Source organism: Dendrobates tinctorius, unplaced genomic scaffold (genome assembly GCF_039654945.1).
Source record: "Dendrobates tinctorius isolate UK_male_01 unplaced genomic scaffold, ASM3965494v1 ptg000386l, whole genome shotgun sequence".
NCBI classification, from domain to species: domain Eukaryota; kingdom Metazoa; phylum Chordata; class Amphibia; order Anura; family Dendrobatidae; genus Dendrobates; species Dendrobates tinctorius.
The window spans coordinates 2,191,198-2,217,204 of NW_027362052.1; the positions used below are offsets into that span (position 1 = coordinate 2,191,198).

General features: G+C 45.8%; 1 protein-coding gene across 3 annotated transcripts in view; it reads right to left on the reverse strand.

Moving 5' to 3' along the window:
• NPR2 (natriuretic peptide receptor 2) overlaps positions 1–26,007 on the reverse strand; it is a 390,456-nt gene that overhangs the window by 282,266 nt on the left and 82,183 nt on the right. For all 3 annotated transcript variants that reach the window (XM_073563313.1, XM_073563312.1, XM_073563311.1), the window contains exons 2-4: positions 19,830–20,029; positions 19,034–19,147; positions 10,866–11,001 (exon numbers count right to left, since the gene is read on the reverse strand). In XM_073563313.1, coding sequence (XP_073419414.1) covers positions 10,866–11,001; positions 19,034–19,147; positions 19,830–20,029 — 450 coding nt within the window. The remainder of the gene's footprint in view (positions 1–10,865; positions 11,002–19,033; positions 19,148–19,829; positions 20,030–26,007) is intronic.

A 26,007-nucleotide genomic window follows, 5' to 3' on the forward strand; every position in this document is an offset into this window, starting at 1 on the left:
CATCATACCCTCACCCTGTATGCTGTGACTATCCTCCATACTACACACATCATAACCTCAGCCTGTATGCTGTGACTATCCTCCACGCTGCACACATCATACCCTCACCCTGTATGCTGTGACTATCCTCCATACTACACACATCATACCCTCACCCTGTATGCTGTGACTATCCTCCATACTACACACATCATACCCTCACCCTGTATGCTGTGACTATCCTCCATACTACACACATCATACCCTCACCCTGTATGCTGTGACTATCCTCCATACTGCACACATCATACCCTCACCCTGTATGCTGTGACTGTCCTCCATACTACACACATCATACCCTCACCCTGTATGCTGTGACTATCCTCCATAATGCACACATCATACCCTCACCCTGTTTGCTGTGACTATCCTCCACACTACCACTACACAAATCATACCCTCACCCTGTATGCTGTGACTATCCTCCACACTACACACATCATACCCTCACCCTGTATCCTGTGACTATCCTCCACACTACACACATCATACCCTCACCCTGTATGCTGTGACTATCCTCCATACTACACACATCATACCCTCACCCTGTATGCTGCGACTATCCTCCACGCTGCACACATCATATCCTCACCCTGTATGCTGTGACTATCCTCCATACCCTCACCCTGTATGCTGTGACTATCCTCCATACTGCACACATCATACCCTCACCCTGTATGCTGTGACTATCCTCCATACTACACACATCATACCCTCACCCTGTATGCTGTGACTATCCTCCACACTACACACATCATACCCTCACCCTGTATCCTGTGACTATCCTCCACACTACACACATCATACCCTCACCCTGTATGCTGTGACTATCCTCCACGCTGCACACATCATACCCTCACCCTGCATGCTGTGACTGTCCTCCATACTACACACATCATACCCTCACCCTGTATGCTGTGACTATCCTCCATACTACACACATCATACCCTCACCCTGTATGCTGCGACTATCCTCCACGCTGCACACATCATACCCTCACCCTGTATGCTGTGACTATCCTCCATACTGCACACATCATACCCTCACCCTGTATGCTGTGACTATCCTCCATACTGCACACATCATACCCTCACCCTGTATGCTGTGACTATCCTCCATACTACACACATCATACCCTCACCCTGTATGCTGTGACTATCCTCCATACTACACACATCATACCCTCACCCTGTATGCTGTGACTATCCTCCATACTGCACACATCATACCCTCACCCTGTATGCTGTGACTATCCTCTATACTGCACACATCATACCCTCACCCTTTATGTTGTGACTATCCTCCACGCTACACACATCATACCCTCACCCTGTATGCTGTGACTATCCTCCACACTACACACATCATACCCTCACCCTGTATGCTGTGACTATCCTCCATACTACACACATCATACCCTCACCCTGTATGCTGTGACTATCCTCCACACTACACACATCATACCCTCACCCTGTATGCTGTGACTATTCTCCATACTGCACACATCATACCCTCACCCTGTATGCTGTGACTATCCTCCACGCTGCACACATCATATCCTCACCCTGTATGCTGTGACTATCCTCCATACCCTCACCCTGTATGCTGTGACTATCCTCCATACTGCACACATCATACCCTCACCCTGTATGCTGTGACTATCCTCCATACTGCACACATCATACCCTCACCCTGTATGCTGTGACTATCCTCCATACTGCACACATCATACCCTCACCCTGTATGCTGTGACTATCCTCCACGCTGCACACATCATATCCTCACCCTGTATGCTGTGACTATCCTCCATACCCTCACCCTGTATGCTGTGACTATCCTCCACACTACACACATCATACCCTCACCCTGTATGCTGTGACTATCCTCCATACTACACACATCATACCCTCACCCTGTATGCTGCGACTATCCTCCACGCTGCACACATCATATCCTCACCCTGTATGCTGTGACTATCCTCCATACCCTCACCCTGTATGCTGTGACTATCCTCCATACTGCACACATCATACCCTCACCCTGTATGCTGTGACTATCCTCCATACTACACACATCATACCCTCACCCTGTATGCTGTGACTATCCTCCACACTACACACATCATACCCTCACCCTGTATCCTGTGACTATCCTCCACACAACACACATCATACCCTCACCCTGTATGCTGTGACTATCCTCCACGCTGCACACATCATACCCTCACCCTGCATGCTGTGACTGTCCTCCATACTACACACATCATACCCTCACCCTGTATGCTGTGACTATCCTCCATACTACACACATCATACCCTCACCCTGTATGCTGCGACTATCCTCCACGCTGCACACATCATACCCTCACCCTGTATGCTGTGACTATCCTCCATACTGCACACATCATACCCTCACCCTGTATGCTGTGACTATCCTCCATACTGCACACATCATACCCTCACCCTTTATGTTGTGACTATCCTCCACGCTACACACATCACACCCTCACCCTGTATGCTGTGACTATCCTCCACACGACACACATCATACCCTCACCCTGTATGCTGTGACTATCCTCCATACTACACACATCATACCCTCACCCTGTATGCTGTGACTATCCTCCACACTACACACATCATACCCTCACCCTGTATGCTGTGACTATCCTCCATACTGCACACATCATACCCTCACCCTGTATGCTGTGACTATCCTCCACGCTGCACACATCATACTCTCAACCCTGTATGCTGTGACTATCCTCCACGCTGCACACATCATACCCTCACCCTGTATGCTGTGACTATCCTCCACCCTGCACACATCATACCCTCACCCTGTATGCTGTGACTATCCTCCACACTACACACATCATACCCTCACCCTGTATGCTGTGACTATCCTCCACACTGCACACATCATACCCTCACCCTGTATGCTGTGACTATCCTCCAAACTACACACATCATACCCTCACCCTGTATGCTGTGACTATCCTCCATACTACCCACATCATGCCCTCACCCTGTATGCTGTGACTATCCTCCACCCTGCACACATCATACCCTCACCCTGTATGCTGTGACTATCCTCCACACTACACACATCATACCCTCACCCTGTATGCTGTGACTATCCTCCACACTGCACACATCATACCCTCACCCTGTGTGCTGTGACTAGTGACTATCCTCCACACTGCACACATCATACCCTCACCCTGTATGCTGTGACTATCCTCCATACTACACACATCATAACCTCAGCCTGTATGCTGTGACTATCCTCCATACTACACACATCATACCCTCACCCTGTATGCTGTGACTATCCTCCATACTACACACATCATACCCTCACCCTGTATGCTGTGACTATCCTCCATACTACACACATCATACCCTCACCCTGTATGCTGTGACTATCCTCCATACTGCACACATCATACCCTCACCCTGTATGCTGTGACTGTCCTCCATACTACACACATCATACCCTCACCCTGTATGCTGTGACTATCCTCCATAATGCACACATCATACCCTCACCCTGTATGCTGTGACTATCCTCCATACTACACACATCATACCCTCACCCTGTATGCTGTGACTATCCTCCATACTACACACATCATACCCTCACCCTGTATGCTGTGACTATCCTCCATACTGCACACATCATACCCTCACCCTGTATGCTGTGACTATCATCCATACTGCACACATCATACCCTCACCCTGTATGCTGTGACTATCCTCCACCCTGCACACATCATACCCTCACCCTGTATGCTGTGACTATCCTCCACACTACACACATCATACCCTCACCCTGTATGCTGTGACTATCCTCCACACTGCACACATCATACCCTCACCCTGTATGCTGTGACTATCCTCCAAACTACACACATCATACCCTCACCCTGTATGCTGTGACTATCCTCCATACTACACACATCATGCCCTCACCCTGTATGCTGTGACTATCCTCCACCCTGCACACATCATACCCTCACCCTGTATGCTGTGACTATCCTCCACACTACACACATCATACCCTCACCCTGTATGCTGTGACTATCCTCCACACTGCACACATCATACCCTCACCCTGTATGCTGTGATTAGTGACTATCCTCCACACTGCACACATCATACCCTCACCCTGTATGCTGTGACTATCCTCCATACTACACACATCATAACCTCAGCCTGTATGCTGTGACTATCCTCCACGCTGCACACATCATACCCTCACCCTGTATGCTGTGACTATCCTCCATACTACACACATCATACCCTCACCCTGTATGCTGTGACTATCCTCCATACTACACACATCATACCCTCACCCTGTATGCTGTGACTATCCTCCATACTACACACATCATACCCTCACCCTGTATGCTGTGACTATCCTCCATACTGCACACATCATACCCTCACCCTGTATGCTGTGACTGTCCTCCATACTACACACATCATACCCTCACCCTGTATGCTGTGACTATCCTCCATAATGCACACATCATACCCTCACCCTGTATGCTGTGACTATCCTCCATACTACACACATCATACCCTCACCCTGTATGCTGTGACTATCCTCCATACTACACACATCATACCCTCACCCTGTATGCTGTGACTATCCTCCATACTGCACACATCATACCCTCACCCTGTATGCTGTGACTGTCCTCCATACTACACACATCATACACTCACCCTGTATGCTGTGACTATCCTCCGTACTACACACATCATACCCTCACCCTGTATGCTGTGACTATCCTCCATAATGCACACATCATACCCTCACCCTGTATGCTGTGACTATCCTCCATACTGCACACATCATACCCTCACCCTGTATGCTGTGACTATCCTCCATACTACACACATCATACCCTCACCCTGTATGCTGTGACTATCCTCCATAATGCACACATCATACCCTCACCCTGTATGCCGTGACTATCCTCCATAATGCACACATCATACCCTCACCCTGTATGCTGTGACTATCCTCCATACTACACACATCATACCCTCACCCTGTATGCTGTGACTATCCTCCATAATGCACACATCATACCCTCACCCTGTATGCTGTGACTATCCTCCATACTGCATACATCATACCCTCACCCTGTATGCTGTGACTATCCTCCATACTACACACATCATGCCCTCACCCTGTATGCTGTGACTATCCTCCACCCTGCACACATCATACCCTCACCCTGTATGCTGTGACTATCCTCCACACTACACACATCATACCCTCACCCTGTATGCTGTGACTATCCTCCATACTGCACACATCATACCCTCACCCTGTATGCTGTGACTATCCTCCACGCTGCACACATCATACTCTCAACCCTGTATGCTGTGACTATCCTCCACGCTGCACACATCATACCCTCACCCTGTATGCTGTGACTATCCTCCACCCTGCACACATCATACCCTCACCCTGTATGCTGTGACTATCCTCCATACTACCCACATCATGCCCTCACCCTGTATGCTGTGACTATCCTCCACCCTGCACACATCATACCCTCACCCTGTATGCTGTGACTATCCTCCACACTACACACATCATACCCTCACCCTGTATGCTGTGACTATCCTCCACACTGCACACATCATACCCTCACCCTGTGTGCTGTGACTAGTGACTATCCTCCACACTGCACACATCATACCCTCACCCTGTATGCTGTGACTATCCTCCATACTACACACATCATAACCTCAGCCTGTATGCTGTGACTATCCTCCATACTACACACATCATACCCTCACCCTGTATGCTGTGACTATCCTCCATACTACACACATCATACCCTCACCCTGTATGCTGTGACTATCCTCCATACTACACACATCATACCCTCACCCTGTATGCTGTGACTATCCTCCATACTGCAGACATCATACCCTCACCCTGTATGCTGTGACTGTCCTCCATACTACACACATCATACCCTCACCCTGTATGCTGTGACTATCCTCCATAATGCACACATCATACCCTCACCCTGTATGCTGTGACTATCCTCCATACTACACACATCATACCCTCACCCTGTATGCTGTGACTATCCTCCATACTACACACATCATACCCTCACCCTGTATGCTGTGACTATCCTCCATACTGCACACATCATACCCTCACCCTGTATGCTGTGACTATCATCCATACTGCACACATCATACCCTCACCCTGTATGCTGTGACTATCCTCCACCCTGCACACATCATACCCTCACCCTGTATGCTGTGACTATCCTCCACACTACACACATCATACCCTCACCCTGTATGCTGTGACTATCCTCCACACTGCACACATCATACCCTCACCCTGTATGCTGTGACTATCCTCCAAACTACACACATCATACCCTCACCCTGTATGCTGTGACTATCCTCCATACTACACACATCATGCCCTCACCCTGTATGCTGTGACTATCCTCCACCCTGCACACATCATACCCTCACCCTGTATGCTGTGACTATCCTCCACACTACACACATCATACCCTCACCCTGTATGCTGTGACTATCCTCCACACTGCACACATCATACCCTCACCCTGTATGCTGTGATTAGTGACTATCCTCCACACTGCACACATCATACCCTCACCCTGTATGCTGTGACTATCCTCCATACTACACACATCATAACCTCAGCCTGTATGCTGTGACTATCCTCCACGCTGCACACATCATACCCTCACCCTGTATGCTGTGACTATCCTCCATACTACACACATCATACCCTCACCCTGTATGCTGTGACTATCCTCCATACTACACACATCATACCCTCACCCTGTATGCTGTGACTATCCTCCATACTACACACATCATACCCTCACCCTGTATGCTGTGACTATCCTCCATACTGCACACATCATACCCTCACCCTGTATGCTGTGACTGTCCTCCATACTACACACATCATACCCTCACCCTGTATGCTGTGACTATCCTCCATAATGCACACATGATACCCTCACCCTGTATGCTGTGACTATCCTCCATACTACACACATCATACCCTCACCCTGTATGCTGTGACTATCCTCCATACTACACACATCATACCCTCACCCTGTATGCTGTGACTATCCTCCATACTGCACACATCATACCCTCACCCTGTATGCTGTGACTGTCCTCCATACTACACACATCATACACTCACCCTGTATGCTGTGACTATCCTCCGTACTACACACATCATACCCTCACCCTGTATGCTGTGACTATCCTCCATAATGCACACATCATACCCTCACCCTGTATGCTGTGACTATCCTCCATACTGCACACATCATACCCTCACCCTGTATGCTGTGACTATCCTCCATACTACACACATCATACCCTCACCCTGTATGCTGTGACTATCCTCCATAATGCACACATCATACCCTCACCCTGTATGCCGTGACTATCCTCCATAATGCACACATCATACCCTCACCCTGTATGCTGTGACTATCCTCCATACTACACACATCATACCCTCACCCTGTATGCTGTGACTATCCTCCATAATGCACACATCATACCCTCACCCTGTATGCTGTGACTATCCTCCATACTGCATACATCATACCCTCACCCTGTATGCTGTGACTATCCTCCATACTACACACATCATGCCCTCACCCTGTATGCTGTGACTATCCTCCACCCTGCACACATCATACCCTCACCCTGTATGCTGTGACTATCCTCCACACTACACACATCATACCCTCACCCTGTATGCTGTGACTATCCTCCACACTGCACACATCATACCCTCACCCTGTATGCTGTGACTATCCTCCATACTACACACATCATGCCCTCACCCTGTATGCTGTGACTATCCTCCACCCTGCACACATCATACCCTCACCCTGTATGCTGTGACTATCCTCCACACTACACACATCATACCCTCACCCTGTATGCTGTGACTATCCTCCACACTGCACACATCATACCCTCACCCTGTATGCTGTGACTAGTGACTATCCTCCACACTGCACACATCATACCCTCACCCTGTATGCTGTGACTATCCTCCATACTACACACATCATAACCTCAGCCTGTATGCTGTGACTATCCTCCACGCTGCACACATCATACCCTCACCCTGTATGCTGTGACAATCCTCCATACTACACACATCATACCCTCACCCTGTATGCTGTGACTATCCTCCATACTACACACATCATACCCTCACCCTGTATGCTGTGACTATCCTCCATACTACACACATCATACCCTCACCCTGTATGCTGTGACTATCCTCCATACTGCACACATCATACCCTCACCCTGTATGCTGTGACTGTCCTCCATACTACACACATCATACCCTCACCCTGTATGCTGTGACTATCCTCCATAATGCACACATCATACCCTCACCCTGTATGCTGTGACTATCCTCCATACTACACACATCATACCCTCACCCTGTATGCTGTGACTATCCTCCATACTACACACATCATACCCTCACCCTGTATGCTGTGACTATCCTCCATACTGCACACATCATACCCTCACCCTGTATGCTGTGACTGTCCTCCATACTGCACACATCATACCCTCACCCTGTATGCTGTGACTGTCCTCCATACTACACACATCATACACTCACCCTGTATGCTGTGACTATCCTCCGTACTACACACATCATACCCTCACCCTGTATGCTGTGACTATCCTCCATAATGCACACATCATACCCTCACCCTGTATGCTGTGACTATCCTCCATACTGCACACATCATACCCTCACCCTGTATGCTGTGACTATCCTCCATACTACACACATCATGCCCTCACCCTGTATGCTGTGACTATCCTCCATAATGCACACATCATACCCTCACCCTGTATGCTGTGACTATCCTCCATACTACACACATCATACCCTCACCCTGTATGCTGTGACTATCCTCCATACTACACACATCATACCCTCACCCTGTATGCTGTGACTATCCTCCACCCTGCACACATCATACCCTCACCCTGTATGCTGTGACTATCCTCCACACTACACACATCATACCCTCACCCTGTATGCTGTGACTGTCCTCCACACTGCACACATCATACCCTCACCCTGTATGCTGTGACTAGTGACTATCCTCCACACTGCACACATCATACCCTCACCCTGTATGCTGTGACTATCCTCCATACTACACACATCATAACCTCAGCCTGTATGCTGTGACTATCCTCCACGCTGCACACATCATACCCTCACCCTGTATGCTGTGACTATCCTCCATACTACACACATCATACCCTCACCCTGTATGCTGTGACTATCCTCCATACTACACACATCATACCCTCACCCTGTATGCTGTGACTATCCTCCATACTACACACATCATACCCTCACCCTGTATGCTGTGACTATCCTCCATACTGCACACATCATACCCTCACCCTGTATGCTGTGACTGTCCTCCATACTACACACATCATACCCTCACCCTGTATGCTGTGACTATCCTCCATAATGCACACATCATACCCTCACCCTGTATGCTGTGACTATCCTCCATACTACACACATCATACCCTCACCCTGTATGCTGTGACTATCCTCCATACTACACACATCATACCCTCACCCTGTATGCTGTGACTATCCTCCATACTGCACACATCATACCCTCACCCTGTATGCTGTGACTATCCTCCATACTGCACACATCATACCCTCACCCTGTATGCTGTGACTGTCCTCCATACTACACACATCATACCCTCACCCTGTATGCTGTGACTATCCTCCATAATGCACACATCATACCCTCACCCTGTATGCTGTGACTATCCTCCATACTACACACATCATACCCTCACCCTGTATGCTGTGACTATCCTCCATACTACACACATCATACCCTCACCCTGTATGCTGTGACTATCCTCCATACTACACACATCATACCCTCACCCTGTATGCTGTGACTGTCCTCCATACTACACACATCATACACTCACCCTGTATGCTGTGACTATCCTCCGTACTACACACATCATACCCTCACCCTGTATGCTGTGACTATCCTCCATAATGCACACATCATACCCTCACCCTGTATGCTGTGACTATCCTCCATACTACACACATCATACCCTCACCCTGTATGCTGTGACTATCCTCCATACTACACACATCATACCCTCACCCTGTATGCTGTGACTATCCTCCATAGTGCACACATCATACCCTCACCCTGTATGCCGTGACTATCCTCCATAATGCACACATCATACCCTCACCCTGTATGCTGTGACTATCCTCCATACTACACACATCATACCCTCACCCTGTATGCTGTGACTATCCTCCATACTGCATACATTATACCCTCACCCTGTATGCCGTGACTATCCTCCATACTACACACATCATACCCTCACCCTGTATGCCGTGACTATCCTCCATAATGCACACATCATACCCTCACCCTGTATGCTGTGACTATCCTCCATACTGCATACATCATACCCTCACCCTGTATGCTGTGACTATCCTCCATACTACACACATCATACCCTCACCCTGTATGCTGTGACTATCCTCCATAATGCACACATCATACCCTCACCCTGTATGCTGTGACTATCCTCCATAATGCACACATCATACCCTCACCCTGTATGCTGTGACTATCCTCCATAATGCACACATCATACCCTCACCCTGTATGCTGTGACTATCCTCCATAATGCACACATCACACCCTCACCCTGTATGCTGCGCTCCTGTATCTTCTGTACAATCCGAATTCCATCCTTTGGAGATCCTCCTTCTTGAAGTGTCTCGTTCAGAGCGTGGGCATAAAGCAGCACGCCGTCATAGAAGCAGCCAGCAATGAGGTTCATCTGGAGAAACGTAAAGTAAACATAAGATCGAGGTGAAACCGTAAGAAATGGCTGAGAAAATGCAGAAAAATCTATCCTCCATGTGTCCTTAGCACAAAGCAAGTCCTGTGTCTACAGTGTACGCTATATATACAGTGGGTACGGAACGTATTCACACCCCTTTACATTTTTCTTTTCACTCTTTGTTTCATTGCAGCCATTTGGTAATTTCAGAAAAGTTCATTTTTCTCTCATTAGTGTCCACTCTGCACCCCATCTTGGCTGAAAAAAAAACAGAAATGTAGAAATTTCTGCAAATTTATTAAAAAAAGAAAAACTGAAATCTCCCATGGTCATAAGTGTTCAGCCCCTTTGCTCAGTATTGAGTAGACACACCTTTTTAGCTAGTACAGCCATGAGTCTTCTTGGGAATGATGCCACAAGTCTTTCACCCCTGGATTTGGGGATCCTCGGCCATTCTTCCTTGCAGATCCTCTCCAGCTCCGTCAGGTTGGATGGTGAACGTTGGTGGACAGCCATTTTCAGGTCTCTCCAGAGATGCTCAGTTGGGTTTAGGTCAGGGCTCTGGCTGGGCCAGTCAGAAATGGTCACAGAGTTGTTCTGAAGCCGCTCCTTTGTTATTTTAGCTGTGTGCTTAGGGTCATTGTCTTGTTGGAAGGTGAAGCTTCGGCCAAGTCTGAGGTCCAGAGCACTCTGGAAGAGGTTTTCATCCAGGAAATCTCTGTACTTGGCCGCATTCATGTTTCCTTCAATGGCAACCAGTCGTCCGGTCCCTGCAGCTGAAAAACACCCCCATAGCATGATGCTGCCACCACCATGTTTCAATGTTGGGATTGTATTGGGCAGGTGATGAGCAGTGCCTGGTTTTCTCCACACATACCACTTAGAATTATCACCATAAAGTTCTATCTTCATCTCATCAGACCAGAGAACCTTATTTCTCATAGTCCGGGAGTCCTTCATATGTTTTTCAGCAAATTCTATGCAGGCTTTCATATGTCTGGCACTGAGGAGAGGCTTACGTCGGGCCACTCTGCTATAAAGGCCTGACTGGTGGAGGGCTGCAGTGATAGTTGACTTTGTGGAACTTTCTCCCATCTCCCTACTGCATCTGTGTAGCTCAGCCGCAGTGATCTTGGGGTTCTTCTTTACCTCTCTCACCAAGGCTCTTCTCCCATGATTGCTCAGTGTGGCTGGACGGCCAGGTCTAGGAAGACTTCTGGTGGTCCCAAACTTCTTCCATTTAAGGGTTATGGAGGCCACTGTGCTCTTAGGAACCTTGAGTACTGCAAAAATTATTTTGTAACCTTGGCCAGATCTGAGCCTTGCCACAATTCTGTCTCTGAGCTTCTTGGCCAGATCCTTTGGCCTCATGATTCTCATTTGGTGTGACATGCACTGTGAGCTGTGAGGTCTTATGTACACAGGTGTGCGCCTTTACAAATAAAGTCCTATCAGTGTAATTACACACAGCTGGACTCCAATGAAGGAGTAGAACCATCTCAAGGAGGATCACAAGGAAATGGACAGCATGTGGCTTACATATGAGTGTCTGAGCAAAGGAGCTGAATGCTTATGGCCATGCGATACCTCAGTTTTTCTCTTTTAATAAATTTGCAAAAATTTCTATATTTCTGTTTTTTTCAGTCCAGATGGGGTGCAGAGTGCACATTAATGAGAAAAAAAAAGAACTTTTTTGAATTTACCAAATGGCTCCAATGAAACAGTGAGTGAAAAACTTTAAGGGAATCTGTCACCCTTTTTAGCCCCTATTAGCTGCCGGCATAGACATCGGGGGCTTATCTACAGCATTCTGTAATGCATTCTGCAATGCTGTAGATAAGCCCCGATGTAACCTGAAAGAGAAGAAAAACACGTCATATAATCACCGGGGTGGGCGGTCCGGTCCGATGGGTGTCGCCGTCCCGTCCGGCGCCTCCCTTCTTCATACGATGCCGTCCTCTTCTCCCGTCCTATAATGGCTCCGGCACAGGCGCACTGCTCTGCCCTGTTGAGGGCAGAGCAGAGTCCTGCAGTGCGCAGGTGTCGGGAGAGGTCTGGCGCCTGCGCACTGCAGAATTCTGCGCTGCCCTCAACAGGGCAGAGCAATGCGCCTGCGCCGGAGCCATTACAGGACGGGAGAAGAGGACGTCATCGCATGAAGAAGGGAGGCGCCGGACGGGACGGCGACACCCATCAGACCGGACCGCCCACCCCGGTGAGTATAATATAACGTGTTTTTCTTCTCTTTCAGGTTACATCGGGGGCTTATCTACAGCATTACAGATTGCTGTAGATAAGCCCCCGATGTCTATGCCGGCAGCTAATAGGGGCTAAAAAGGGTGACAGATTCCCTTTAAAGGGGTCTGAATACTTTCCGTACCCACTGTATATAGAATGTGTGTATCATATATGTATAATGTGTGTATCATATATGTATAATGTGTGTAACGTATATGTGTAATGTGTGTAACGTATATGTGTAATGTGTGTATCGTACATGTGGAATGTGTGTATCGTACATGTGGAATGTGTGTATCGTATATGTGTAATGTGTGTAACGTATATGTGGAATGTGTGTATCGTACATGTGTAATGTGTGTAACGTATATGTGGAATGTGTGTATCGTACATGTGTAATGTGTGTAACGTATATGTGGAATGTGTGTATCGTATATGTGTAATGTGTGTAACGTATATGTGTAATGTGTGTATCGTACATGTAGAGTGTGTGTATCGTACATGTGGAATGTGTGTATCGTATATGTGTAATGTGTGTAACGTATATGTGGAATGTGTGTATCGTACATGTGTAATGTGTGTAACGTATATGTGGAATGTGTGTATCGTATATGTGTAATGTGTGTAACGTATATGTGGAATGTGTGTATTGTACATGTGGAATGTGTGTATCCTACATGTGGAATGTGTGTATCGTATATATAATGTGTGTATCGTATATGTGGAATGTGTGTATCGTACATGTGGAATGTGTGTATCGTACATGTGGAATGTGTGTATCCTACATGTGGAATGTGTGTATCCTACATGTGGAATGTGTGTATCGTACATGTGGAATGTGTGTAACGTATATGTGGAATGTGTGTATCGTATATGTGGAATGTGTGTATCGTACATGTGGAATGTGTGTATCCTACATGTGGAATGTGTGTATCGTATATATAATGTGTGTATCGTATATGTGGAATGTGTGTATCGTACATGTGGAATGTGTGTATCGTACATGTGGAATGTGTGTATCCTACATGTGGAATGTGTGTATCCTACATGTGGAATGTGTGTATCGTACATGTGGAATGTGTGTATCGTACATGTGGAATGTGTGTATCGTACATGTGGAATGTGTGTATCGTACATGTGGAATGTGTGTATCGTACATGTGGAATGTGTGTATCGTACATGTGGAATGTGTGTATCGTACATGTGGAATGTGTGTATCGTACATGTGGAATGTGTGTATCGTACATGTGGAATGTGTGTATCCTACATGTGGAATGTGTGTATCGTACATGTGGAATGTGTGTATCGTACATGTGGAATGTGTGTATCGTACATGTGGAATGTGTGTATCCTACATGTGGAATGTGTGTATCCTACATGTGGAATGTGTGTATCCTACATGTGGAATGTGTGTATCCTACATGTGGAATGTGTGTATCGTACATGTGGAATGTGTGTATCGTACATGTGGAATGTGTGTATCGTATATGTGGAATGTGTGTATCGTATATGTGTAATGTGTGTATCGTACATGTGGAATGTGTGTATAGTACATGTGGAATGTGTGTATCGTACATGTGGAATGTGTGTATCGTACATGTGGAATGTGTGTATCGTACATGTGGAATGTGTGTATCGTACATGTAGAATGTGTGTATCGCATATATAATGTGTGTATCGTATATGTGGAATGTGTGTAACGTATATGTGGAATGTGTGTATCGTACATGTGGAATGTGTGTATCGTACATGTGGAATGTGTGTATAGTATATGTAGAATGTGTGTATCGCATATATAGTGTGTGTATCGTATATGTGGAATGTGTGTATCGTATATGTAGAATGTGTGCATCGTATATGTATAATGTGTGTAACGCATATGTGGAATGTGTGCATCGTGTATTGTATATGTGGAATGTGTGTATCGTATATGTGGAATGTGTGTATCGCATATGTAGAATGTGTGTATCGTATATGCGGAATGAGTGCATCGTATATGTAGAATGTGTGTATCGTATATGTATAATGTATGTATTGTATATGTACAATGTGTGTATCGTATATGTATAATGTGTGTATTGTATATGTGGAATGTGTGCATCGTATATGTAGAATGTGTGCATCGTATATAGAATGTGTGAATCGTATATAGAATGTGTGTATCGTATAGGTGGAATGTGTGTATCGTATATGTGGAATGTGTGTATCCTATATGTGGAATGTGTGTATCCTATATGTGGAATGTGTGTAACGTATATGTAGAATGAGTGTATCGTATATGTAGAATATGTGTATAGTATATGTGGAATGTGTGTATCCTATATGTAGAATGTGTGTATCGTATATGTGGAATGTGTGTAACGTATATGTGGAATGTGTGTAACGTATATGTGGAATGTGTGTAACGTATATGTAGAATGTGTGTATAGTATATGTAGAATAAGTGTATCATATATGTAGAATGTGTGTATCGTATATGTAGAATGTGTGCATCGTATATGTGGAATGTGTGTATCGTATATGTGGAATGTGTGTATCGTATATGTGGAATGTGTGTAACGTATATGTGGAATGTGTGTATCGTATAAGTGGAATGTGTGTATAGTATATGTAGAATGTGTGTATAGTATATGTAGAATGTGTGTATCGTATATGTAGAATGTGTGTAACGTATATGTGGAATGTGTGTATCGCATATGTATAATGTGTGTATCGTATAAGAGGAATGTATGTATCGTATATAGAATGTGTGTATCGTATATGTAGAATGTGTGCATGATATATGTAGAATGTGTGTAACGTATATGTGGAATGTGTGTAACGTATATGTGGAATGTGTGTATAGTATATGTGGAATGTGTGTATAGTATATGTGAAATGTGTGTATAGTATATGTGAAATGTGTGTATAGTATATGTAGAATGTGTGTATTGTATATGTAGAATGTGTGTATCGTATATGTAGAATGTGTGCATCGTATATATGTAGAATGTGTGTATCGTATATGTGGAATGTGTGTATCGTATATGTGGAATGTGTGTATCGTATATAGAATGTGTGTATCGTATATGTAGAATGTGTATATCGTATATGTGGAATGCGTGTATCGTATATAGAATGTGTGTATCGTATATGTAGAATGTGTGCATCGTATATATGTAGAATGTGTGTATCGTATATGTAAAATGTGTGTATCGTATATGTAGAATGTGTGTATCGTATATGTAGAATGTGTGTATCGTATATGTAGAATGTGTGTATCGTATATGTAGAATGTGTGCAATCGAATATATGTAGAATGTGTGTATCGTATATGTGGAATGTGTGTATCGTATATAGAATGTGTGTATCGTATATGTAGAATGTGTGCATCGTATATATGTAGAATGTGTGTATCGTATATGTAGAATGTGTGTATCGTATATGTAGAATGTGTGTATAGTATATGTAGAATGTGTGTATTGTATATGTACAATGTGTGTATCGTATATGTAGAATGTGTGCATCGAATATATGTAGAATGTGTGCATCGTATATGTGGAATGTGTGTATCGTATATAGAATGTGTTTATCGTATATAGAATGCGTGTATCGTATACAGAATGTGTGTATCGTAAAAGTGGAATGTGTGTATAGTATATGTGGAATGTGTGGAATGTATATGTATAATGTGTGTATCATATATGAGTAATGTATGTATCGTATATAGAATGTGTGTATCGTATATGTAGAATGTGTGCATCGTATATGTAGAATGTGTGCATCGTATATGTAGAATGTGTGTATCGTATACAGAATGTGTGTATCGTATATTAGGAATGTGTGTATCGTATATAGAATGTGTGCATCGTATATGTGGAATGTGTGAATCGTATACAGAATGTGTGCATCGTATATGTACAATGTGTGTATCGTATATAGAATGTGTGCATCGTATATGTGGAATGTGTGTAACGTATATGTGGAATGTGTGAATCGTATACAGAATGTGTGCATCGTATATGTGGAATGTGTGTATCGTATATAGAATGTGTGCATCGTATATGTGGAATGTGTGTATCGTATACAGAATATGTGTATCGTATATTAGGAATGTGTGTATCGTATACTGTATGTAGAATGTGTGTATCGTATATGTGGAATGTGTGTATCGTATACTGTATGTAGAATGTGTGCATCGTATATGTGGAATGTGTGCATCATATATGTGGAATGTGTGCATCATATATGTGGAATGTGTGCAACGTATATGTGGAATGTGTGTATCGTATATAGAATGTGTGCATCGTATATGTGGAATGTGTGCATCATATATGTGGAATGTGTGCATCATATATGTGGAATGTGTGCAACGTATATGTAGAATGTGTGCATCGTATATGTGGAATGTGTGCATCGTATATGTGGAATGTGTGCATCATATATGTGGAATGTGTGCAACGTATATGTGGAATGTGTGTATCGTATATAGAATGTGTGCATCGTATATTAGGAATGTGTGTATCGTATACATAATATGTGTATCGTATATGTGGAATGTGTGTATCGTATATAGAATGTGTGCATCGTATATGTGGAATGTGTGTATCGTATATGTGGAATGTGTGAATCGTATACAGAATGTGTGCATCGTATATGTGGAATGTGTGTATCGTATATAGAATGTGTGCATCGTATATGTGGAATGTGTGTATCGTATACAGAATATGTGTATCGTATATTAGGAATGTGTGTATCGTATACTGTATGTAGAATGTGTGTATCGTATATGTGGAATGTGTGTATCGTATACTGTATGTAGAATGTGTGTATCGTATACTGTATGTAGAATGTGTGTATCGTATATGTGGAATGTGTGTATCGTATACTGTATGTAGAATGTGTGTATCGTATATGTGGAATGTGTGTATCGTATACTGTATGTAGAATGTGTGCATCGTATATGTGGAATGTGTGCATCGTATATGTGGAATGTGTGCAACGTATATGTGGAATGTGTGTATCGTATACAGAATATGTGTATCGTATATTAGGAATGTGTGTATCGTATACTGTATGTAGAATGTGTGTATCGTATATGTGGAATGTGTGTATCGTATACTGTATGTAGAATGTGTGTATCGTATACTGTATGTAGAATGTGTGCATCGTATATGTGGAATGTGTGTATCGTATACTGTATGTAGAATGTGTGCATCGTATATGTGGAATGTGTGTATCGTATATGTGGAATGTGTGCATCATATATGTGGAATGTGTGCAACGTATATGTGGAATGTGTGTATCGTATATAGAATGTGTGCATCGTATATGTGGAATGTGTGCATCATATATGTGGAATGTGTGTATCGTACAGTATATAGAATGTGTGCATCGTATATGTGGAATGTGTGTATCGTATACAGAATATGTGTATCGTATATTAGGAATGTGTGTATCGTATACTGTATGTAGAATGTGTGTATCGTATATGTGGAATGTGTGTATCGTATACTGTATGTAGAATGTGTGCATCGTATATGTGGAATGTGTGCATCATATATGTGGAATGTGTGCATCATATATGTGGAATGTGTGCAACGTATATGTGGAATGTGTGTATCGTATACTGTATGTAGAATGTGTGTATCGTATACAGAATATGTGCATCGTATATGTGGAATGTGTGTATCGTATACTGTATGTAGAATGTGTGTATCGTATATGTGGAATGTGTGCATTGTATAAGTACAATGTGTGGATATGTAGCTGTGACTCCCTCATGTTCGGCACATAGATGAGGGACACTTACCAAAGAATAGTTTAACTCCACTTTAAATTCTTCCTTACATCGGTGAATCAGGTTCTTCTGGAAGGTCTGGTATTTTGAGTTCTGAGGTTCATGATACGAGATCACCAGGACGGTCTGAGAACAAATAGACATGCATGGTGAGAGAAACCTGACCAACGTGGGAGCTACCGCCTGACCAACACTGGAGCGAAGGCCTCAAGTCACATGACCCAGATCCTAACAATGAAGATCACCTATATGATGTCATCACCGGTGGCATACAGGCTGGTTCTCAGTACCAGGGGGCAGTGCTGACCACCTCTTGGACATGATAATGGTAATAGTGGTGATGATGGCACCTCTTCACCCACTGACCAGTGGTCAGAGTGTCGAGCCACCTGATATGCTGGAAGTAAGGGCACTGCATTGGGGGTTGGTGGTCGTGTGCGTGGCATCTGGAGGGCGCTGTCAGTAGACGGGGAAGGATTTGCAGCCTCTATATAGGGAAAGCCCTTAGACTGAGCAGGAAAACATCTGTAGTCATCACATACTTACCAGAGACGGCTCCTTACATGGTTAGCTGTCACCGTGCACACTGAGGGGAAGTGACGGTAATAATTGCCTTGCAGAGTGCATCTAATTATCAGGATATTCTATGTCTGTGGTATAATTATTGGTGATGATCTGTTTCTTGGAAAGCTGGGTGTCAGCCAAGATGGCTACCACTAATGCACCTCAGTGGTCGCTGTCTATGCAGTGACTGATAGGTCGGGGGTCTCATGGTGGTGATCCATGTGGGTGGCTCTCATGTTCTCACCTTGAAGGCCTCCTTTAGCTCCTCCTCGTGGCTCTGGTTACTCTGCCAGGGTTTGTAGGCATCTCTGCTCCCATCAGACCGTAGACTCTCACCAAACACATCCACATAGAAAAAGACGTAGTCACCATTGGTCAGCTTCTCCTTGTGAGCCTGAAGCATGATCATGTGAAGCATCTCCAGGGGTCCGCAGATGTAAATCACTGCAGGCAAGAGCACAGAACAATGTCAGTGATGGAGACCCTGCAACATGATGGAAACCCCTGCTGGTGATTGAAACACCAGACCCCACATGGAGATAGAAACTCTAGACCCTACACAGTGATGGAAAACCCCGCTCACTGATGGAGACCTCAGACAATGAATGGTGGTAGAAATCCTAGACCATGGATAATAATGTAAACACTGCATCATGATGAAGACTCCAGAGCACCCCAGACAACACATGGTGATAGAAACTCTAGACCCTACACAGTGATGGAAACCCCACACGCTGATGAAGATCTCAGACCATGAATGGTGGTACAAGTCTTAGACCATGGATAATAATGTAAACACTGCATCATGATGAAGACTCCAGAGCACCCCAGACAACACATGGTGATAGAAACTCTAGACCCTACACAGTGATGGAAAACCCAGCTCACTGATGGAGATCTCAGACCATGAATGGTGGTACAAGTCTTAGACCATGGATAATAATGTAAACACTGCATCATGATGAAGACTCCAGAGCACCCCAGACAATACATGGTGATAGAAACGCTAGACCCTACACAGTGATGGAAACCCCACAAACTGATGGAGACCTTAGACCATGAATGGTGGTAGAAATCCTAGACCATGGATAATAATGTAAACACTGCATCATGATGAAGACTCCAGAGCACCCCAGACAACAAATGGTGATAGAAACTCTAGACCCTACACAGTGATGGAAAACCCCGCTCACTGATGGAGACCTCAGACCATGAATGGTGGTAGAAAGCCTAGACCATGCATCATAATGTAAACACTGCATCATGATGAAGACTCCAGAGCACGCATGGTGGTGGATACCCCAGACAACACATGGTGATAGAAGACCCCGCACTTTGATGGAGACCTCAGCCCACCACACATTGATGGAGACCCCACACGCTGATGGGACACTCCAGACCCGGCACACTGATGAAGATCCTGCACTGTTTAGAAAACTTGCACTATGAAGACCCTGCACTGTGACAGTGACTGCACATCACACACCATGAACGAGACCCTGCATACTGTAGTAATAATAATAATAATCTTTATTTTTATATAGCGCTAACATATTCCGCAGCGCTTTACAGTTTGCACACATTATTATCACTGTCCCCGATGGGGCTCACAACCTAAATTCACTATCAGTATGTGACAGAAAACTTGCACAATCACAGAGACCTCAAGACTGCGATGGAGACCCTGAATGGTAATAGACACCACACCGTGACAGAAACCTTGAACAGTCACAGAGACCCAAGAGAGGGAACCTGGAAGGAAATAGAAATCTCAGGCAGTGACACAGAGCCTCCACCATAATAGAGACCCAACCACACACTGCAATAGACCCCCACATGGTAATAGAGACCCTGCAGAGTTATACACAGTCCACACCGTGACAAATACCCCATACAGCGAAAGAGACCTCAGACTGCACACAGAAAAAGAGACCCCACACTATGTACCGGCAGGTCGACAAAGTATCCGAAACCTCCAGCATAGAGGTCAAGCAGGGTAATGGAGACTCTGGACAGTGACAGATTGCTAGCTTCTGCTAGATGCAGCGTTGCTCTCACAGTAGACCTGAAAGAAAATGTAATGCCACCAATGGAAAAAAATAGAAGACCGGAAGTGATGAGACAACTTCTGAACAAATGGCTGAAGTCAGTAGGAGTCCAAACACTACAAGTGATCAGATAAAGCCGGATACAGAACCGAGGCGTCCAACCAGAGAAGACAAAGATAAACCAAGGTCTCCCATACAAGATGCACAGTCCATGTGTGCCAGACCACATCGGGAGAGGACAGATCTCAGCTCTCGGGGGAGGAAACAAATGGAATAAGGCTGCAGAGAAAAATATTCAGAATTGAGAGTCCTCAGTGGTCGATACCTTTTAATGGTTAACTGAAAAGATGGTAACACATTGCAGCTTTCAAGACTACCGAGGTCCAATCATCAGGCATAGAATCTGTTACCATCTTTTCAGTTGGCCATTAAAAGGCATCAACCACTGAGGACTCTCAATTCTGAATATGTTTCTATCTACTGGCTAACACGGCACAAAGATATATATTTTGGCTACAGAGAAAGAAATGAAATCCATGACATCCAAGGATGTCGGCACTCTCACAGCTGGAAACAGTCATCCCAAGAACCAAAAATACCATTGTGAAGTTCCATGGTCTGATGGATCTCCCAGAGCAAGGACGTCTGAACTTACAGTACTGCCAAACTGAGGACTTGATTGGGGATATTTTTGTGAAACCACTGAAGGCCAAAACATTGGGCATTGAAGAAGTATAAAGAGGCGCCAGGCTTATGCTGCAGAGAGGCAGCGGATGGCACAGTGATAACCATTAGAGCTGGCCACCACTGTGCTCTGTGACCTCTCTGCTTTGTGTGTGACTGCTCTGATGTAGGAAATGGTCACTGTATGTCCCAAGTAACTGTTCATTTTCCCTTAGTGTCTGACCACTGCTAAGTGGGCCCCCGCTGTAATAGAGAGCCTGCAATGATCTACTGAGTGCCACCACAGGGACTACTGCAACAATGTGTCATCACTACAGAATCTACCTCAAGAATTACAACCACAAGGTATACTGTCAGAATGTGTCACTACGGGATTTTCTGCAACAATGCGTCATCACTACAAGATCTACCCAGCAAAGAACCACCACAGGGTCTACTCCAACAATGTGTCATCACTACAGGATCTACCCAACAAAGTACTACCACAGGGTCTACTGTAACAATGTGCCACTACAGAATCTTCTGCAACAATGTGTCATCATTATAGGATCTACCCAACAAAGTACCACCACAGGGTCTACTGCAACAATGTGTCATCACTACATGATCTACTCAACAAAGTAACACCACAGGATCTACTGTAACAATGTGCCACCACAGGATCTTCTGCAATAATGTATCATCACTACAAGATCTACCCAACAAAGAACCATCACAGTGTCTACTGCAACAATGTGTCATCACTACAGGATCTACCCAACAAAGTACCACCACAGGGTCTATTGTAACAATGTGTCATCACTACAGGATCTACCCAACAAAGTAACACCACAGGGTCTACTGTAACAATGTGCCACCACAGGATCTTCTGCAATAATGTATCATCACTACAAGATCTACCCAACAAAGAATCACCACAGGATCTTCTGTAAAAATGTGTCATCAGTACAGGATCTTTTTACGTGTTACAGAACCACTCAGCACCCAGAATATGTTGTGCAGTTATATGAATGTATAATAGGTTCTATGTGAGATGCTTGTCCCTAATGCATTATCCCACAGGCTGCGCCCCTGGGCAGAGGGGACACGATTTTCTCCTTTTGTCCACCCCCCTCCCTCACCTTTGTAATTCCCACAGTAAACATCGGCAGGCTCCGGCCACCTGCGGCTTTTGTAATGCATGTCTGGCCTGCCGCTTTTCTATTGGCCGGCCCTCTGTATCTGTGTGATATATTCTGTGTCCTGTGAGTAAAGTGTTGTCAGACTGGAAATACATGGAGAAGCAGTGATCTTTTATATGCGCCCATGTAACCAAGGAATTCCAGCTAGCGTCATTCATTCAGACTCCAGCCAACGCAGAGCGGACCTCCGAAAACACGGGGTGGTACTGAAAGAGGTACCCCAGCCTGGGTAGACCCAGTTACACTGGTGGCAGCAGTGGGATTTGATACCCCTTCTACAGGAGGAAAGGAATGAATGGAAAATAACTACCAGAAGTTAAAGAGGACTACATTAAAAGATCTGGTGGAAGCCCGAGGGTTGATCGCCAGCAACAAAACAAAAGCGGATTTGATAGCAGCCATCATGGAACACGACAGTGCAGCGCCCCCCAATGTGAACGTGGAGGAGACCGAATTCCAGAGGGAGGTAAAGAACAGACTGGCGTTCTATGGCCTAAACCCTGCAGTAGAGATCATACGAGAGGTGATGGTTGATGTGCGTACTGATCTGAAGGAAAAGATGGCCGAGCGGACCAGGATAGAGCTAGCCAAGTTGGAGATGGCAGAGCGGAGATAGGAGAGTCAGCGAGCAGGGGGAGCTCTGGCCTTCGACCAGGTACCTTCAACAGTAAGCCACCAAAAGATCCAGTACAATGCATACATCGATGGCTTTCTGCAGGACTTTGAGCGGCAGTGTGTCCTTCATCAAGTGAAGCCGGAGGAACGGGTTCAGATTCTGGCCAGCAAGCTGACAGGCCAGGCAGCGGACGCCTGTCGCACGGTACCTGATGACGACTGTATGGACTATGAGCGGATCAAAGTAGTGATCTTGGCCCGGGATGCGCTGACACCAGAGGCATACCGCCAAAAGTTCCGCGGACTTATAAAACGCGTAACCGATACCCACGCTGAATGGGCCTGTAAATTACGGCGGTCACTGCTACAGTGGGTACAAGGGAGCCAAGCAACCATTAAGGAGGACGTCCTCGAGCTCTTCCTGTTAGAATGATTCTTTAATGGACTAAACCCCGAGACACAGGAATGGCTTCGGGACAGGCGGCCAACGACTCTTGAGGAAGCCGCTCGTCTGGCCGATGAACATCATGATGCCAGGAGGCCGCAGTTGTCCGGACCAAAGGTGGTCACTAGGGGCCCGCCCATGGACCTGCAGGGCCCCAAACCACCAAAGATTGTAGGGGGACCAGCTAGAAACCCGGCCTACCACAGTCCCCCTGGGGCGCGATGCCACACCTGCCGTCAGCTGGACCACCTGCAAAGACAATGTCCCAACCGGACTCAGCATACCTGGTGGCCAAAGGCGGGAACAGCTATCTTCAGCTGGGCTGCTGTACACTGCTACCAAGGTGAAGCTGACCCGGCATTGGGGGCTACGACTAACCAAGGGGTGGAAGAGATGGAGGAAGTGCTGCATAAAGTAGACCCCGTGCAGGCAGCCCGGACAGATAATCGACAACAGCATCGACAGGTCGTGTGGGTTAATGGGAAACGTATGCAGGGACTAAGAGATTCCGTGGCAACTTTGACCCTTGTGAAGCCTCATCTCGTCCGGGACCAAGAGAAGACGGACCGGACAGTGGCAGTCCGTGTAGCAGGGGGAGCTATACATCAACTACCCACTGCCAGGATTCACCTGAACTGGGGAGTCGGGGATGGCCTTGTTGAGGTCGGCTTGATGGAGGATTTGCCTGCAGACGTCTTGCTGGGAAATAACTTGGGGCCCATGTTGTCTGCATTCTCGGTGGCCCCTCTGGCTGAGACCTATCCTGTGACCACCCGGAGACAAGCTCGAGCTGCGGAGGCGGAATCTCACTCCGAGGAGGCCCAGGTAAGACATCCCAGCCCTGCACGTATTCCCATAGCCAGACACATTTCTTGGGCCACCCCAGATGAATTTAAGAGGGAGTTACTTGAGGATCCTTCATTAGATGGCTATCATGGGAAGGCACAGGAGGGGAGAGGAGTACTGGAAGGGGAAGTTTGTATGGAAGCAGGGACTCCTCTACCGGATCACAGAGCAGCACCACACAGTGACGAGCCCGAACTATAAAACGACAGCTGGTAGTTCCCAAGAAGTATAGGCAGGAGTTACTGCGAATCTCTCATGATATACCCTTGGCCGGGCACTTGGGCGTCAGTCGCACCAGGCATCGTCTGACACAAAACTTCTTTTGGCCGGGGGTAACCTATGATGTTCGTCAGTACTGCCAGACCTGTGACAGTTGTCAGCGCATTGGCAAGAGGGGGGATCGATGCAAGGCCAAATTACGCCCCCTCCCCATTGTGGAGGAACCATTTAGCTGAGTAGCGGTCGATCTGATAGGGCCGTTAGCCAAACCCAGTCCGTCTGGGAAAAAATCGTAGTTACTTACCGATAACGGTATTTCTCTGATCACATGACGGCACCACCGAGAGAGAGGAATCCGCCCTTAGGGACAGGAAACCTACAGAT